This window comes from Ceratosolen solmsi, unplaced genomic scaffold (genome assembly GCF_000503995.2).
Source record: "Ceratosolen solmsi marchali unplaced genomic scaffold, CerSol_1.0 scaffold2, whole genome shotgun sequence".
Lineage (NCBI taxonomy): Eukaryota > Metazoa > Arthropoda > Insecta > Hymenoptera > Agaonidae > Ceratosolen > Ceratosolen solmsi.
In genome coordinates, this window is record NW_011948422.1 from 3,991,875 (window position 1) to 4,013,389 (window position 21,515).

The window sequence follows — 21,515 nt, forward strand, 5'->3', positions numbered from 1 at the left end:
CATTTCGAGGTATCCGCATGCGCTAATGCTAGAAAATAAGATTCGGAGATTCAGTCCGTTGTAAATAGTGGAGAAATTGCATGATTTCTGTCGCAATGGTTGGTATTTCTACGTGTGCAAACTTGGTAATCTAAATACGCTTGGGATGGAAGGCTCCAATTACAAATTAACCATCCTCTTTCTAGTTTTGAGCAAATTTTTGGATAATGGTAATTGATTTTGGCAGTGTACAACAGAGGCATCGTATTATATCCTCGTGTATCTATTGCATTTTTATTGTCTTTGGATTTATCGGCGAACGATTAATGTAATTATCGTTTGTAAAAATCATGAGATGTATTAATGTGATGTGGCTATTGGTCAAGCTGAAAATTACTAGAATTTAGCGATTATTATTTAAGAGCCCATTAAGACTTGAATTATGTTTCCTTCAACATTTTCCATTAATGTTTATCGATTATATGGAAGTTTTACGGTAGTAGATTGATTAAACATATTTCATGCCTCGAGACTTTTTTTCATCTAATTTTCGAACTTTGATAGAATTATGACATAATTATGTCAATATGTCAATATGTATATTTTTTTTTGTTAGTTTCCCGATTTAAATATTATTTGCACAATGCAACAATAATGATGTGAACAATATCGATGTTGTATAACGATAGAACTCCAAGTCAATTACCTTACTAACGTTGACTCATTACTTATACCTGAGCTTATTATCCTTTATCTTTTGATATGAAAATCTCCGAGAGTTTCATCAAAATGCCCGACGCAAAGAGCATGTGTGATCCAAGTGAAATTGCCTTTGAGTGTATAATTTCATATATGTCTTGACATTGATTATTAAAAATACTTTAATTAATGGAAGAAAAATGAAGAGAGACAGATTCTTATTGGTTTATTTCATGCTCGGTTCAAATATCGAACAAATCTAATTTTATTGCCTGATCAAACTTAAGAAGAATTTACTATCATAGATCATCAATCAATTTTACCTCTCGCAATTTGATTAATAACTTTATTACTTATTTGAAATTTCTATGTTACGTTCTCGTATAATTATTGACCAATAAGAAAGCACAAATTTAGCCCTTTAATGTATTAATTTATATTTATAAATTATTCGGTACCAATGCATTTAACTATAAATTTTACACGATGATATAATTGCCACGAATATCGTAATATTAAATCGATTGTAAAAATGTCTTGGGTGCTTATAGTTTGAAAATAATTTAGTCTACAATAAGTTAGTGACAGAATTTTAAATTTTTTTAAGTGAAATTTAAATTTCATTTATAAAAACGTGTATTAATTTGTAAACTGTACTACGAAAAGAAAAATCATTTATTTCGCAATATTTAAAGATTTCAAGATATAAGAAAAGCTATTATTTTACGTTTAACTACTATTTTAAACAAGATAATCCTTAGGATAATCCTAAAGATGCTAGTTTTATAAAATTTATTTATTTACATTTTACGAGTGAAAAAAAAGGAATACTTTTGAAAATATAACGTAATAATGTTTTTATCCGTTTTATCATTAGTTATCAATATGATTTGTAAGATGAATGTTGAAATATTTGCCGAATGAAGTTACTAAAATCGAATAAACAGTCGTTAAAGTTAAACATTTCTCTTATAGAACCTTTCAGCTTTTACTTTAAAGAAGTTTGAGTTTCAAAATTCTCTTACAATTGAAATTCTAAATATTATGAGTTTGTATAGAGTATGTACGTATTCTTGCGTGTACCACCACTTCGCACAACTCTAATGTAAAAAAGTTTATTTCACATACCTTGCCAATCGTGCCTTACCAAACCATAGCGCCGCTACACTTATGCTTCACTTTCTCTCTGTTTCAGTTGTAGTGATGTGCGCCAATTCGACGACCATACGTGAAATTCTCCTAGCTGCTTCGGAACTGGGAATGGTTGATTCTGGGGAATATGTTTTTTTTTCAATAGAGCTGACAACTAGGTAAGTGATTGTCTTATTCAATTTTCTAGCGACACTTTTTTCTTCTATTTGCTTGTATTGTTAAAATACATTTTTTTTTTAATGTTTCGGAATAACAAATCATCATCGTTAATACTATTTTATCCCGACAATTTTTCTCGTCACTATCAGTTTAAGTTCGTAAAAACGAAATGGAAATGTGTAAGCTTCTGAAAATTTATTCTTTGTATTTTAACCCAATTATAAGGTAGCATTAGGTACATAATAATTTGCATTGATTCATTGTGTTCATTAAAATACCGGTTATTTCGTAAAAATAAAAAAATCGACTTAATTTCATTAATATTTTATAAATTTATTAATTAATCATTTTTCATATAAATTTATAATAATGATTGAGTTATCATAATCGAATTTTTATCAGCCTTGTATGATTTATATTAGCTTAATGTAGTTTTAAATTAACATTTATATCCATGGTTATCTTTATTAATTTTTTTGAAATCGATTGTTATTACTAGATATTCATAGCGTCATTTTTAACGAATGAATAAACTTATTTCAATGGATAAATATGTCTTTTATTTATTGTATTGTAATTAGTAAATTTTTAAACCACTTTATTATATGTATATATATATATATATATATATATATATATATATATATTTATAGCATTGAGTTAATATTTATAAATTAAAATTATACATCTACATTAATATATAGTTTAATTTTCCATTAAAATTAAAATAATGTAAAATATAAATGATCATCTGTATAATAAGGTTCTTCCTTAAATTTGTTCAAAATATTAACGTATTTATTTAATATGGTTAAATTGAATTCAAATATTCTTTTAAAATTCTTATTTTCACATATGTATTTGAACATAAGTCCACGCATAATTGGAAGCCACCATCAAGTAAAATAATCTTAATTTATTCAAGAGCTAAATTATCCAGAATTTTTAACAAATTTGCTATTTATAAAATTGTGTAAAAAAGTTATTTGATGAAAAAACTAACTTCAATCTGCAATAATGAAGATAACAATAAACTTCATTTCTCAATAACATCTATTAATCGTATACGTATAATCGACTGTTGAGCTTTAAATTTTGATATTTCGAATTGATCGATAAGACCGTAATTAATTCCGTTAGAGCTCGATATTGGGTTTATTCACGAGACCACGTGAGACAATTGCACACACCATCAAAGTGTAAACCTCGACTCGCTCGTGCTTAGCTTCTCGAAACTCATTTATCCAACGTCGATTGACAGATGCCAAAATGTTATCTCACATTAGATTAATCGCGCGGCAAATCTATTGTACTAATTCCTTTTGTCGTAAGTCGTTTTCGTTAATTTCTATACTCGCATATTTTCCCACGGCTTATACAAATTAATTTTAGTATAAATTTATTACAAGTGCTTTGACAAGTTTGCAATATGGCAAGTTCTTTAGTTTAGAGTAATACTGAATAATTGACTAAGATAGTCATAACAATTACATAACAAGTATAATTTACACTACTACAATATTTATAATTTAGAAATACATATAAATATATACACCCATGCATATCATTAGATTAATGTAAATTAATTATAGAATGGCCATTTTTGTATCAAGAAATAATATTGTGAAACAGGTATTCTTAAATTCAGGTATTTATTAACAGTATAATCATTATTTATATATATCATCATAGCATACATATGTATATGTATATATAATACGGTTATTAATTCATTTATTACTTATGATGAGATATTTAATATATGATAGTATTTAGGTAGGAATAGTAATCATTCAAATGTAACTTTTTTCATGAGTATAACAATATAAATTTGCTGACATTATGAAAACGAAAAGAGCTTTTAATGTAAGTGTTCGAGAAGGTAAGAAAACTCCCAGCTCATTAAACATCTGGAAAATTCGAGATAAGAGTTTCGAAAAAGGCGAACTCTCAACTACTCGAGAAATAACATTCAAAACGCGCCTCGGATTAACTAAATCTAAACAATTCAGCAAAACTTCCAATATCTAAAGAAAATACAATTCATAAACACATGTGGCGAGAACAAAGGTCCAAGTGTCCAGCAAAAAGCCGTCATAAAACTAATGCTACGAGATATTTAACAGGGCCTTGCCACAAAGCATCTATCGACTACAAGTCATAATACTTCTGGCATAATCAAGTCATAAAAATATAAGCAAAAACCACCTCGTCTTACATCCGAAAAAAGGGATATTAAAGGCAACACCGCACGCATACGGTGTTGTCAAACCCAAAGCTACATGTGGCTCGGATGATGAAGTGAGAACGTGCCAAAGAAGTCCCCCTCTCATGTTGGGACTGCAAGTAAGAAGCGCTCTGATTGGAGCCGTCGATAATGAAAGGATCAATTCGATTGGTGACGCCCAAAAAGAGGCGCTCTTATTGGAAACGCCAAGAAGCAGAAAATTCATAAGGGACACGCGGTGGCCGAGAATGCTTTTAAGAAAGACGCCGGCAAGGCGCAACTGCTTCTCACAAAAGAAGCAGGCAAGGCTACTTCTCAAAAGGAACGCCAAAGAACAAGGATGTTGACATAGACGGTAAAGGCCGATTAAGAGGCAAAGTATAGTCATATCCAAATCATGACAAGTGCAAGATAAGTGCAAATCAAATTATACACTCGCAGCAGTGCAAGACAAGGAAAAAGGAACAAGTAAACAGTGGTGCACATGGCACAACATAATGACAACCTATAAGGAGCCGCTCGAGGCAAATTCAGCAAACAATACGCGAGGTATAGCCAGAAAAACACAAAACATAAACCACAAGCTGCCGCACGAGGCACAACCTGCAGACATCACTAGCTGCCACCAAGAGCACAAAATCTGCAGAAGTCAGGAGGTAAAAGTTCCATTCCTTATTAACGATAATAATACACAATATACCTCACAAGGTAGAGAACTGTAGATCGACCAAGCTCACACAATCTGCGAGCACATAAGGGGCAAATTTAGCTCCCACAAGAAAGACTTCCGAGGCGCCGTACGCAGCAATATTTGCAGACTAAGAAGAAGTGCCACGAAGAGCACTTCTGCAGAGCCTACAAAGTTAGCAATAAGACAATAATAAGGCAAACTCAAGCTACTGCCACGTGCCACTGCACAAGGAAGCACGGGGGTTTACGACCTTGTTCTTCTACGTGTATAACACGACCACCACCACGTGCATTACATATAGAGGACCAGAAGGCTACCAGAATTTACTACTGCACCCTTCTACCTATACATGCAACGCACATTACAGCTCTATATGGCAATAGCAATAACAAAAGTCAAGAAACGGAGACATTCAAACATCAACTAAAAATCATTATAATACAACTAATGTCGCAATAAAATCGCAATAAATTACAACAAATACCAATGCTATTTATTATTGAATACGTGCACTATGAATACGTCCACTTGCTCGCAATCCTACCCATCAACCATTTGCCCTCCTAGCCCGGTACTCTATTATTAAACAATAAGTTAATTTTATTTGTATTGTTATGTAAAAATAATTGGATATGCGTGCATTGAAATATTTCTAAAAAGACATATTCTTCTAAAACATGAATTTAATTTCATTTACCATGCTGTTTTTATTGGATTTTGTTAAACATTAATTTGTGAATTAAGAGTTGGCAAGTCTAAGTGTACATAAATAAGTTATTTTTGATCTTTTGAGCTTACTAAATAAATATTTTATTTCTTTCTCGGTTTTAAAAAATATTATCAATTTTTACTTGGCCTTCATTTTTAACAAAGGGAAGAATTTTTTTTTTTTATTCTGTCATTGAATCAGATAGCTTTCACACATATAGGTCGATATATATATATATATATATATATATACATTAATTATTTATATAATGAATTCATATAGATTTTTACAGCTTAAAAAAAAAAAAAAATAGAAAAGATCCATATATTCTATTTTAATAATACAATTATCAATGATTATTTATCAGGAAATTATAATTTAAAGAACTTGGACGTGAATTTAATTATTATTTAATAATGTTTGGATGTATGAGATACTCGATCTACAAAGTTTAGAAGTATTCATTTTTAATAAGATTCAATGTTTCCTGAGTACAATTATTTGTTACTTATATCTATCTGGAATGGTCTTTAATATTAATTAATGGCATTCCATAATTCGAGAAATTAACATAATTTCTAATTACTTTTAAATAGAATAACCAATTTTTTTTTAATTTATTAGGTTTCACTTTTTAAAAGTTACGAATTCTATACCTCACCTTCTGAAAAATAAATATTTTCATTAACAAATTATTGTTAAAGTTCTTGCAACAAAAAGTAGTAGCTCTTTGTTAATATAAATGAAAAGTAATTGTGGCACGACGAGTAAAAAAGTTTCATATGAATAAAAAAAAAAAATTAAAACGTACAAATAAAGGCTAATTGTAAAGAAATTCCTTATAATATGTTGTTATAAACAGTAAACGAATAAGTATTTCGTGATATTATATTAATATATTATTATCATTATTTTATAAATGCATAATTGCTATAGGAAAGTTATGTATAATTATCACAAAAAAAAAAAAAGATTATTAAAATGAAAATTTGAAAATGTTATTAAATAAGAATATATACAAACGTACATAATTTTTTTGATAATTTAACACACCCATTTTGTAGAAATTAGAAATTCACATACATTTGTCATGGTTATTTTAGTTATTCAAGTAATATTTTTTCATACGTAAGTTGATGAAATAAATAATATTAAATATATATACACATATATAGAATATATAGAATAAATTTCATAATTTTATTTAATAATATTCAAATTATATTAAACTTTTTTCTTTGGTACAATTTTTCTTTGATGTATAAAATAATAGTTGACTCGGACGATTTCACATTAGGATTTCACTATTTTTATTTTATGATTATTCGAATATTTATGTTTTGTGTAGTGATGAAATTATTTCTTTTATTACTCTAATAATGAATAACGCTATTTTGAATCTAATATTTTCCTCGATCTGCAAATATATAAAATTAATGCTTACATTATTTTTACAATGAAATTCCAAGTGATTTATTTAAATAGCATTTTAGCGTCGTTAAAGAAGTTTAAAGATTTTTCAATATTTAAATTATTTATCAAAAAGAAATTTACTTGTAATACATACTAATTCAATTTTATAACTTTAATGTACTTCATTTTTGTTTATATATTTGATCATTATATTATATAATAAAATTATTATAAAAAAAAAAAAAAAAAAAAAAAAAAAAAAAACAGTGTAATTTTATCCGTTTATTGTTTTGAAATATAAGCAAATAATTATAATATTCTCGAATTATGTTACTGTCATAAGAGAGAAAAGTTGTACAAGAACTATAATTCTTATATTTCCAGAGAGTACAAATGGCAATACGTTCAGTTCAAACTACTTCAATGCCCAAGAATTTAGTGTAATTTTATCCGTTTATTGTTTTGAAATATAAGCAAATAATTATAATATTCTCGAATTATGTTACTGTCATAAGAGAGAAAAGTTGTACAAGAACTATAATTCTTATATTTCCAGAGAGTACAAATGGCAATACGTTCAGTTCAAACTACTTCAATGCCCAAGAATTTCTTTTATAAATTAAAAAATGAAGGACAAATGGAAGGGAAGTTTTTCTTTACATAGAAAAAAAGTATTAATTATGACATATACGATTAAATAGCTTCAAATAACAATTAATTATAATTTCATACTTTAATATTATTTAAAAATCATGATATTTTTTAATCAATTTTACAATTTTTAATAGTATTGGTACATAATAAAATGCACCCAAATAAATTTCCTATTATTTTTTAACGTAAATGCTGCCAAAGTAGATTACAATAATAATGTGTACGATGCTACCTATTATGATTTATTATTCAGATAAAATTTTTATGTTTTTTTTAAATATGAATTTTCAGTTGATTCTACAGTATATATTCTTTATAATAAATTTATTAAAAAATATATTCAACCCTTTATCTAGCTCAAGCTGGACCTTTCAAACAAATCAAGTTTTAAAAAAATATCGACAGTTATTTTTTGTAAAGGAAATTTATGAATGTATTGAATATTTTAAGTATTTTTATCGATATTATTATTATTAGGCGTTGAATAGTTTCAATAAAATGGCTAATGCTCAGCCAACGCTATATTGTGTAAATAATATAAGATTTAGTCTAGATATTAGTTACTTAGCAAATAACGTATGATAAAATAATTAAGGAAATAATTATGTTTTAATATTTCGCGTAACAAAATTTAATAAGCCATTACAAAGAATCGTTGAAGTTCAAGCAAGACATTATGCAATTTAGGAATGATTAGAAAGAGAGAGAGAGAGAGCTTGAGAGTAAAATGAAACAAGCCGAGTTATTTAAATAATTGGGCATGGGGACAGGGTCGCTTTAAGATCCCTTCACGTTGAGTCTATCTTAGAAAGGGCGCGGCACGTTTCCTTTAGAATTCTAATGTTACTGACAGAAAATATACACAAATTATGTTCCTTTGGGAAGTCCTATTATCGAATAGGCTGTGTAATATTTTTCGTAATATTCCTACAAATAGATTCGATTTAGATAATATTCCCTTAATATAATAGTAATGTACTTCAGCTTGAAATTGTTAGAGAGGTTCAAGAATTCTAGAAAGCGTTATTATTTATTAATAAAATAAAATAGTCATTTTTCACTCATAGATTATAAGAATAATCATAATTACAAATGTATGGAATAGTTTCTCAATCGAAAATTAAATACTTAATTAAATTTTCGAAATTGCTTATCGTATATTCATATCATAATAAATCTCTTATCTACTAAAGTTATAATTCATTCGTAATTCTAAAAAATTTAATTTACATTTACTTTTATAATCCAACAACTTATTTACAAATACTATTACAAATACTAATGAAATTTATTATTAAGAAATACCTATTGAGAAATAAAATTTATATTTATTTTATTTATACAATTATTTAATTCTACCTTACATAGAGTTTGGCAATTTATTTCAAATTTGTTCTGAAAATTTTTGTTATTATTTTTTGCAATAAAAATTTCTTTATACTTCTTGCATTTTTAACGATAATTCCATTATTTTCCGCTACGATATTAAAAAATGCATCAATAAGTTCTTGTCTGAAGATATAACGAAGACACATTTCGAATGGACAAGCAGTTTGATCTATACAGGACAAATAAATGTTTATTCAACTATTATACAACTTCTATTTGTGTGTGTGTGTGTGTGTGTGTGTGTGCGCGCGCGCGTGTGTGTATGTATTATTTATAATAAAAATAAAATTTCACGCACTCGTTGCCTTAATGCAGAATTCATTATTATGCTGTTATAATAGTATTAATATATTAAAATATTTTTATCGCACAACAAGCAATTTAATTATAGATTTTTAAGAAATTTAAAAATACGTATTTTCCTTCATTCATTCAAAGTGCGCAAAATAAGATTGGATGATTAACGATGTAATTTAATCTGATCTGTATCTACGTAAAAGTATATATAACAACCCAAATCAGATCTTCAAATGAATTACGATTATAATATAGACATTTAAGCAGATTTGTCAATTAATTTTCAATTTATTCGAAAAGTCGCATTAAAATAATGCCGACGATTAACATTTTTTAATCTTGGACATTGGCTGTAATTCATGTGGGCCTGGAAATTCTGAAGACTCTACAATGTGCGTGTTATTTTGATTTGATGCCTCATAAATTCAACAAAACTATATTCTATGTACCACTTAACGCATTTACATTCTGTATAATTTCATACCCTTTTGCTTATGTTTAGCCAGCAAAATTTATAATAATTAAGCTGGTATCGCAATTCAGGAATCTCCTAGGAAATTTAAAGCATATTTTTTAACGAAACCTACTCAAGAAATCAGTTAATCAACGCGAATGAGGCTATATTGATAATCTAAATTTTGTAATTAACAATTCCGGAGAATTTAATTTTGCGACATAAATCCCGCGGCCTCGCCCCAAAGAACGATAACACTAAAAAGAAAACTCCTAAACATATATCTACGTGACGTATTATTCTCCAGTGATCATAACACGAAGGAGCCTTGGCACGTGGAAGCTGACACCTGGGAGCGCAACGAGAAGGCCCGCAAGGCTTACCAGGCGTTGCTCACGGTGACAACCCGCACCCCAGACAACCTCGAATACCTGAACTTTTCGCAAGAGGTGAAGTCCCTCGCTCAGAGCCGATACAACTTCACCTTTGGCAACAGCTCCGTCTCGACCTTCGTCACCGCCTTCTACGACGCGGTTCTCCTTTACGCCCTCGCCCTTAAGGAGAGTCTACCGGAGAAGCCGGGTGAGGTTAACCTAGACGGTGGAAACCTCACGCGACGCATGTGGGGCCGGAGTTTCAGAGGTGAGTGACCACTAGTCCATATCTGGAGATATAGACGACGTTGACGGCGCGATTTGCCCACTGCGTCGTTACCACCATGATGAAACTTTATCCACTAATTTATTCATATAACATTTATATATATATATATATATATATATACATACATACGCGAAACCGTTATGACCACTAGGTTATGGTTATTGTCTTTTCACTTTAGTATTTTCACTCGCCTTAGGATGATTAACGCTTCATGTCTTTTACAAGAATAATTTGAATCATACGTTGTTCCATTTATTGAGTTCGATCACTAGGTCGATGAAGAGATTAAATTCAATTAAAAGAAAGAATTATTTATTACAGTTCGATGATATATATACAATTAAATTAAATTTATATCTAATATAATAAAATTATACTTTTCTATATTTTAAAATGTAATATACCAAATATTATGAATTATCCATGGTTGTTTTTTACCAATTTCGTGGACAATTGCATCATGTACATGGAGGCTTACGTATGTGTCACATTAAGTAAACGTTTTAGATGTTTGAAATGCAATTAATTCGTACATTATTTGAAGCCATGGAATATTAAATTTACAATTAATTTGAACAAACGCGACAAAGCTATTATTTATATTATTTACGCGCACTCACGTGTATTATTCTTGGATAGAATAATTAAAAGACAATGACACGAGTAATAATATATTAATTAAGTTTCTCAAGTAAATCTCTTCATTCATTCAATTGGCAACGAATACAATGATCGATTTGCCGAATAAAGAAATTAAAATTAACTGTGCAGAATGAACTTTCTGTAGGTATTACAGGAGACGTGCACATCGACGAGAACGGCGATCGCATAGCCGATTATTCTCTACTTGACATGAATCCTGAAACTTCAAAGTTCGAGGTGGGTATCTAATCAATTTTTAAATGCAATTAATAGTTGTCGATGCAAATGACTATCGAATTATCATATTTAATCGGAACGAGCCATTTAATAGAATACCGAAAATGCGGATACGATGAATCTCGAATGAAGGAAAAATGTTCTAAATTAATTCTCTGCAGTTTTAGGATATAATACACACATACACACACACACACACACACACACACACACACACACACATATATATATATATATATATATATATATATATATATAAAAATGGGGACTCTTCAGGTTAAAATTTGTTTTTCTTTTAAACTTTTGATATTATCGATTTACTGTCGATCGGCTATGTTTCATTGAAGTTTATAATTATAACTTATTCATATTATGGATAATAAAGTATTTTAAGAAAGTTAAAAATAATATTGCTAACTTTTATTCACTAAAATTATATCTGTGAAATATTTAATAGCTGTTGTTAGTGATTTGCGTGAGACATGAGATTTATGTTTTTCATTTTTATTTTAGAAATTCATTTTGAAATCAGTTAACTTGGAATAAAATAAAACTTCTAAAATTTAATTAAAATTAGATAATGAAATTAAACCACCGAGAAATGAAAATACATAACAAAGATTTTTTTTCTTTTAAGATTAAGTAATATTACTTTTACATATAAATAATAGAATGTAAATGAATTAATATAAAATAATTATTAAAGACTATTATGTTAAAACGTTTGAATTGTTAAGTAATTTTCACTACTAAAATATATTACTTAGTTGTTTTTTTTTCTTCAGAAATATAAAGAACCTCGTTCGAGAAAAGTTACTTATTTTTGAAAACTAATTAACAATGATATGGTAAAGCTAGTGATATAAACGTTAATGATCTCTGAATCACACTTATTGCAATTCATTTATTACTAATTTTACGATAGTTCATAGAAGATTCAAGAATGATCAAACCTTCGTTTCATAAATTTTTTTTTATTTTATTACATATAAATGAAACCATCAGTATATTAAATTTATTGAAAATAATATTTTAAGTAGTTCTTTCTATATAAAAAGCATGTAATTTTGTATTTCTATATTACTGTATATATGTTAAATGAGATGGAGAATTTACAATTTAACTATTATATTATAAAATAATTCCTTATTAATGTAAAATCGTATATTTATTATAGATATGAATTTTCTATTATTTAATGTAAACGAATTCGTAAATGAAATATAGTTATACTTAGTACATCAACTTCTCTATCTAATATAAGTAATTTATACAATTTTAATATCTATGTTACAATAAAATGAAAGAAAGTATATTAATAATTTCTGCGCATCACATTTTTACTTTATTACAATTAATAATTATAAATTTTTTATGATTATAAAAAATTCCTAGAAATTCTTATTTAAAATATCTTCTCAAGATTATGAATTTCCCGATTATGAATTTAAATAAAATCCTCATAGTTTCAAATATCGTTTGATGTATTATTTTGAGAATTAGAATTATTATTAATAATCTACAAAAATAAAGTTAGTTGGATGATGTTGGATGTTTCATAATACGTTACTTCTCAATTGCCGAGTGCTTATAAGTAGGATATATCGAGCTAAAGTCAGGCGTCCATTTAATGTATGATACATCTTTCGAGATACTCATATTACTTTTAAAATAAAATGTACAGGCCCATGAGATAATATGAAAATTATTATCATAAAATAAAGTTATTATTATCATTTAACAGAGTTTTCATTCTAAAAAGTGTTTACGAAATAATTTGTTTAATATTCTATCTAGTTAGTAAGAAAATTCTTTGAGTTTATAAAATAAGATAAATCGGATTTATCAAAATTTTTTGAAATTTTAATGGACTAATGCAAGACAAAATCGTATCGATTAGTGCACGAACATAAAAATAGCAGTTATGTATATTACAACAGTACTATGTAATATAGAAAGTAACTGAAGTGTGTACGATTAAAATAATTTGCATATTACCTTCATCGTGTTAATAAAATGAATTGAACTGTAGAATTTATCGATTTTTAAGTTTGTATCTTTGATATGAGCAGTGTCCGTAATTATTTGATAAGTATTAACTTTAATATTGTTCGTCGACTCAATTAATTAATTAAAACGAAACATCATGAAAATTAATCAATAATTAGTATACCAACTATTAGTGTTCCTACTTACGTGAAAAGATATAGCCAATTTCTTTATTTCAAGAGATTAATTGGACACGCAAATATATTTACAGCTAGTTTTGCAAATGCATCCGACCATACCTTATGCGGCATTAATCTTGATGGATTTCTAATATTTTAACAAAGTCGAATTACATATCGTTGCAGATAGTAGCAAACTACTACGGAGCGAATAGAACTTTAGAATATATACCAGGAAAGAGGATACATTGGTCGGGAGGCCGACTCGAGCCGCCACCTGATACACCCACGTGTGGATTTGATGGATTGCTTTGCCCGGACAACTGTGAGTCATACATTTCATTTTATAAGCGACCGAAGTGAAATGTTGACGAAATGGAAATTTGCATGCTGATTTACGAGGCAACTAGCGGAGCTTTCATATTTTTTACTCCATTATAGAGAGATGTTGGTTGGATCAAGGAAACGGAGTTTACCGGAGAATTTCTATATACAATGAAATTAGAAAACCCGATTGTACTCGTATACTGTGTTTCAACTTCTTGCTTAACTGACGAAAAATCAATCATTATCTGCAATTTTATGAAAAGACTTTATAATGGAATGTTTACTAAAAACATTTTATGTTTGGAGCTTGTTTGAATATTTATAACACAGGGTATTCCTTTTTATATATAAAAAAAAAAACACGTATTAATGCATTAATTTTATTATACAAATATTCTTCCTTTTCAACTGCTTGATTTTATTAGTTTCGATTTCAATCAAATATACAAGAAATCAATGTTTTAATGATGTATAGTAATGGAGGCATTGACTAGCATTATTCTAATGAAACATTTTGATTATTAATTATCTATTTTTTTTTTTTTTTTTTTTTGATTTCTGTTTTAGCGTTACCCGGTTACGCCATACTTTCAATCGTACTTAGTTCAATCGTTGTATTTTTGGTAGTTGGTTCTGTTTTTACGTACAGGTAAGCAAATGGCTTTGAATTTTTTATACTCTAGTAATTGTCATTTTACATTATATCATATGAATTATATAAAAACTTGTTTTTGTTTTTTTTCAAGTGTAAAATACGATAAAGCGTATTCGATTAAATGGCTTTTAATTTTTTTAAGTTAAAATTTTATCAAACATTATACAAATATATTCCAAACAATTAGATGTATTATAAGTTTTACTATTTTATTAAAAATTTTATTAAAAAATTTTATTAATAATTCGTATGTTAATCCGTTATGTTAGCATCTTATCGAAAATTCTCCGATATGGTAATGCTGATTTTCTAGTAAATACGATTCATTTTACAATATTTCATTTGTTTTACCAAAAAAAAAAAAAAAAAAAAAAAAAAATATTTAAAAACAATAATGTTTTTTCTAAAATTCATCATCACATAAGTTTTATCTTTTTATATTGCAGAAACGTTATGTTTGATAATTATGATGAATTTTAGAATTAAATTATCATTATAAATTTTCAGATTTATCAGATTAAATTTTCATATTAATTATGAAGAAGTAAATTTTTTTATATTCACACACTATATATATATTACTATAATTGTCATTTAATTATAATGTACTTTGAAAAAATTTAAACATATAACCTAATTGATTTTATTGATTCTATAATGCTTTCAAAGGAATGAATATTACTTGTATTGAATTTATATTGAACCTAATATGGATAGTAAGTATTTATTGTAAAACTGAATTTGAAAACAAAATGTACTTTATCGTCAAGACATAATCTAAAAAGAAAATCAAATAAAAAATGAAATTTATCTCGGTCATTCGATGTGTTATTCGATAAATTCTATGACATATTACTGATACGTATTTTTTTAACATATTATTGCATCATTGAAAACCAATTATGTTGGTTAATATTAATGAAATGTGCCTAATATGTAACAAAGGCGTTTATTTTTAATATTCAAAGTCGATTATTTAATTCTATTCAATTTAAAATAGAACAACTATTGAAATAGAACAACATTATAAATATTACAACTATACATGTATTTAAATTAAATATATACTTATATGTAAATAAAGTAAAAAATTTACGAGTTAATAAATAATTACGTAAGAAGTACACGAGGGAAAGTAAAGAATATATAAAAGAAAATTAACTAGTATAGCCAGTGATTTATAGTAATGCAACAAGATGAGATTTTCTCTTGGTTTAGAAATATCTTCAGTTCTAGGAATGTCGTTCGGAATTTTATCGTTCATCGTCTTTTTCTCAATTCAACTTACACGTAACAACTTACGAGACTATAAGAAAAATTTCACGCTTTATTTTACTGTTATATCATGTTATAAATTCTTTTTAAATGAATAAAAATTGAATTTGACACAGTGGTACATTACTTCTCTCTTTTAGCTTCTATTAATTAGTTTATTTTGAAACTTTAATATTTATAAAAACTTGTACATATAATTTCAATTTTGTGCACGTTAATGGAATTTAATGAAATGTGAACTCATCAAGTGAAAATATAGCACAAATAAGAGAAATACTTTATTTCTTATAATTTAGCATTGGCACATTTTAAATCCTATTGCGAGCCTCGAAATACGATGAGGAACGAATTTCTATTTAATTTCAACTATTTGGTTTTTTCAAGTATAACTTGAGCGATTCCATTAAAATCCTTAAGACCATCATTCTATTGATAAAATGTTGTAAAGCATAATTTACGCACTGCACCGCAATCCACACCATTGCGGTTTAAATAATTTTAATACGGGAGGCATTCTTGTCTCGGTAATGATTCACATTATCACGATTTTTGGAAGCGAAAGCAGTAAAGATTAACACGTACGTGTCTCTCTATCCTGATTCTCTTTTGTTCTCCTATGTGCCACTCAGTTAGCGCAATGCCAATGTAGCACTTTCAGAATTGTATTTACATTTTCACTGGATGAAATACGGGCAACGAGGTGAGAGCAAAGACTTAGTCGACTTTACGTGCTTTCACATTATGTTGTAATGGAAGAAAGTGACAAAATAACAGAGAGAATTAGCGATGGTATAGGCAAATAGAGAGACTTGGCAATTATTAATGAGATTTCGTGTGTATAATATCATTCTTCTTACAGGTATGCTGTCGGTGTAATTGAGTTTCTATTTTAAGTTTATCTTATCTTAAGTTTCTCAATATAGTCTAAAGAATCATAATTGCGAGTATTCATTTTGTCGATCTTGCTTTTGCTGTTTTGAAAGAATTTCCCAAGAAGATGTAGAAATTTTTAACTTTGATAGAAAGTAAGTTCGAATGTACAATTCTTATGTTTTTTTTTTTTTTTTTTTTTTTTTTTTTTTTTTTTTTTTTTGTTTCGTTACCTTTACGATATATTAAGTAATTATTAAGTAAATACATCTTTTCAATTGACGTTTATAATGAAAATAAATTGCTAGTATCATAAGGACAATTAATTTGTACTCATAAGTGTAATATTACTGGAAAAGCTGAGATTGTCTGTAAAACAGAATAGTTAAATTAAAAATGATCAAAAACTATGTATTTTTAAACTATGTTTAAAAATAAGAAATTTGATATTTAGATGTTCAATTTATTTTTTAACGTAAATAATAACTCACAGTTAATTTGCTATTCAAAGAGTATATAATTTTCATCTGCAAAATAACTTATAAATTGTTCATTGTTGGAATCGTATAATGTTCATATATAGCACAACCATAGTAGTATTTCACGAATACCTTTCAAAATTAGATAAAACTGAAAGATAAATTTTGTACAGTTAATATATAAAAATATCGTAAAGTTGTATAAAACCATTAAATCGTAAAAGTCTTTTATGCTTGTAAGGAAAAATAAATGTCGAAGGATATATATAACAAAAAGAGTTTGCATATTACATGTAAATATATGAAAGATCGATATTATTAAAAACTAAAAATTACGATCCTGTAAAATTCGCAAACTATCCAAGTGCAGAACATTTCCCTAACTTTTCTTTCACGACGGCTTATGATATGATATCTCGAGTTCATTTGTCATTTTTTGTCTCATCCCCGGCGAAATATTGAAAATATGATGGGCGTGTAAAAATGAGAACTACGGATATTTGAAGAAATCTTCAAGGATTTGAAATTTATGAAAAAACGTTCCAACCGTTGACGAACTAAAAATACGATTAACGTAATAAGACATTACCCGGTTGCTGATCTGTACGCTCCATCCATCCAAATTGCGGTTTGCTCCATGCACACGATAATTTTGGAATGTATCCACGTTGTATCTGGTGCTGATGCGATCATCACTCAACATACAAACTCTCTTTATCTGTTTGCAGACTAGATAATGATAGATTTTATGGTGATCGTGACGGGAGCATTTAATCGATTGGTGACTTAATGAGAATTTATTGCTTGCTATATGTTCTGTTTTTAATTTATTATTATATTATTAATGCAGTGTGAAGAATGTAAAAGCTATGCAATTACATGCAATTATAATATTACAACTTAAGATTTTAATATAAAAATAAATATAATTCAAAATAACTCTTGACCTTTGGCTTAAAAGTAGACATTAATTCATAATGAAAATAACATATATTTTTAACTCTAAAAATTCGATCTTAAACATCAAATAATGAATATTCCAATATCTTTCTGTCTACATATATGTATGCGAGTGCCTAAGTATGTGAATTGAATTTATTCTTTATTAAATATATCTACTCAATTCCGGCTAAAGTAACGGTAATGTAGGATCTAATAATTACTAAATTAGGTACTTATTCTACGATCGCGAGCTCATAAAAAAACAATCCGCTGATAATTACGAATCGTTGGCGAAACCTTTTAACGCAATTTAATATCTTGTAAAATCCTTAAAGAAAATTAAATAAAGGATAAATAAATTACATACAGATTTGAATAAATTTGACAAAGTAAATATAAATGACCGAAATTGAATTGGATATTGCGAAAGTAGATGGGAAAGTCATCAGATGCCTTCCTCATCGACCAATGTCCGTATTCCATAATTTACGTTCGACGGGTCACTTAGAGGGAAAAGTGCATGACAAAAGACGAGAACAGCTGTGATTTTATATTGTTGATAAATAAAAGGTAGAGGAGCAAAAGAGCGAAAGTTAGGTAACGTCGGATATTACGGTTTGCGCCATCTTCAAGGATGTATTTCCTCCGCGGTGGCGTCTTATTTTATCTTGGCAATCGTGTTGTATGTATTCTTTCTTCATTTTTTCCTTTCTGCGGCATCGCTTTGCTCCTATTATGTATAATTACACATACATGATTTAAGCTGTAAATACCGGCATATGCATGTGTCGCAAAGATGAAATATGTATGCTTTCGAGCTAGTCTGATTCTAAATTAAATAATTTTCTCTCGTTTTTCAGTTGGCCTGGTTAAAGTATACAATAAACTATATAAAAATAATAAACTATACGTATATATATATATATATATATATATATATATATATATATATATACACATATATACAACAGTGTCATAAACTAAGAAGATAAAATATAAACTTGGCTTGTAATTTACATTTTTAACTGTTGTTAATAATATACATATAATAAACATATTATTTATGCAATATGTTGAATTATTCAATTTATTTTTTTCATTTTAATATTAAGCAATGTTTATGTCCATCGTTTAAAAAGATCAGTTGAATTGTGCAGGTATAGTTTTGCAATTCAATTCAAATTCGTCAAGCTTACATACTCGTACATACTTAAAATTATAGGTAAAATATTACTGGGTGTCGATCTTCGCAAATTTTCACGTGATAATATCGGAGACAACATCTGTTGAATCACATCGAAAGTATATTTTTAAACTCACCAAATTCACTTTACTGTAACCAACTTGTCAATTTAGTCTACAATTCTGTTTTTAACAATATTATTTTAACATAGAAGTACAATGTACGTGCGCAGGATCTATCGACACTATAAGGAATATTATCCGTCCAAATTGCAGTACGATTGAAAGTTAATAACAATATAGATATTTATCCTGTATACTCATCACGCATAATTTTATTCAATCGAGACCAAAAAATCTCTTTGTATATATATATATATATATATATATGGATAATTACGTAATTATGCAAATAATTGAAACTTGAGCCCGTTTTTATAAACAAAATAACTGATAATATATATAAAAAAAAAAAAAAAAAAAAAAAAATATTTTTTTTAAAAAATAGTATTTTTATAAAATTATAAATATATATAAAATGACACGTTGTTTGGTTTTGATTATCATTAGAAATAAAAGATTTCTCTTTAAAATATAGTTTACTTGTCCAATTTCTGTTCATGTATAATTAACGATGTTTACATCTCATGTAACTAATTAACTTTATAAATGCGACTGATCAAATTAGTTTTCTATCAGGTATTTTCCAATATTTAGTTACATTTCTCTCAATGCAGTGCTACGAATGTAAATTTCGCTTTGATGAAAATTCAGAAAGAATCTCGGTTTGCTTAAATTGCAAATTAGTATACAGTTGCATCCATTAGATCTTCGTATTTCAACTGATTGTATAGCATGATTTTAATATAGAATATAGTAGCATTGAAATCCTTACGAATAATATAAAGCTTTGCTTATATTAATTAATACAAATAGTTGTAAATATATGTAAAAATTTAGTGCGATAAAGCTTCATTTTTAATTTATACGATTAAAAAAATTGTACACATACTTATATTTATATTTAATTATTTGAGAAAATATTGGATATACTTATTATTAGTTAATATAATTATTAGTTTATTTTGCTGTCTCTCTTCAAATTATAAATGTCAATAGAATGGAAAAATCGTTACATCAGCAGTAAAATTACATTCGATATTTATTTAAGACTAAGAAAATGAAATATCGTTTTAACAAAAACCCGATAACCAAATAGATATTATTATGATTATTATAATTATATATACGATTTTATGAATACTACCATTTATGTAATAAGCATTTCTTGTAATAATTAAACAAAGAGTACACTAATTTTCTAAGCATACTTAGTGTGATAAATATTATTCATAATACCTTGAAATATTTGTAAGTACAGAATCGTTTACGTAATACGGAAGTCTCTATAACCTCACTAGTTATTGTCACAGTCCAATAATCTTACAAATTCTTAATAATATTATGGTAATGTTTATAGTAGTATAAAGTTTATATATATATATATATATATATATATATATACCACGGCCCGACACATTGAAGAAAATTAAAATTTGTAAAATTTCAACATAATCTTTAAAATTTTTGTGTTTTAAAACGAATTGCACTATATGCTGAAATTTTTTATAATTATTTAGTGGTTTATATTTTTATTAATACAGTCTGGTCACTTCCTTCTTTTAGCTGTTGTTAATTATTTTATAAAATTTTGTAAAAAAAGAAAAATGTGTAATGCAAAATTTGTTTTTCACTTAATATAGCAAATGGATATTTAAAAAACCTTTTATAAAGATAGTTGTTTCTATCGTTATTCTTTTAATTAAATAATTTTATTCATTATAAGTTCATTTTAAGTTGTACATAATTTGTATAGAGATTATTATTCTTTAGAATATGAAATATTTTATTCGCTATAAACGTTTTTATTGTCGATGAAATTTAGTTGAAAAGTTGGTAAAATTGTCGTAAAACTATGTATCTCAGCAACCAATTTGCTTTGTAACTTGATCATGTATTTCTAAATAATCAATGAATGTTTTTAGATTTGAGGCTAGAAAAGTCTGCATAAAAGAAAGAAATATCTGAAATTTTATGACTGCAAGAATTTTGTCTCAATAAAATATCATTTTGATAATTAACACTTAAAATGAAATGATATAACCAAGATAAATGGTTGAAATTTATTTTACTTAAACAAGCAATTGTTTTATTTTAAAGGAGACTTTTTGTTAATGGTACTCTCATTTTAC

The 21,515-nt window shown here is 27.2% G+C and overlaps 1 protein-coding gene across 1 annotated transcript in view; it reads left to right on the forward strand.

Moving 5' to 3' along the window:
• LOC105362022 (atrial natriuretic peptide receptor 1) overlaps window positions 1–21,515 on the forward strand; it is a 149,200-nt gene that overhangs the window by 41,110 nt on the left and 86,575 nt on the right. The window contains exons 3-7 of the mRNA XM_011499347.1: window positions 1,874–1,988; window positions 10,131–10,465; window positions 11,274–11,365; window positions 13,720–13,858; window positions 14,428–14,509. Coding sequence (XP_011497649.1) covers window positions 1,874–1,988; window positions 10,131–10,465; window positions 11,274–11,365; window positions 13,720–13,858; window positions 14,428–14,509 — 763 coding nt within the window. The remainder of the gene's footprint in view (window positions 1–1,873; window positions 1,989–10,130; window positions 10,466–11,273; window positions 11,366–13,719; window positions 13,859–14,427; window positions 14,510–21,515) is intronic.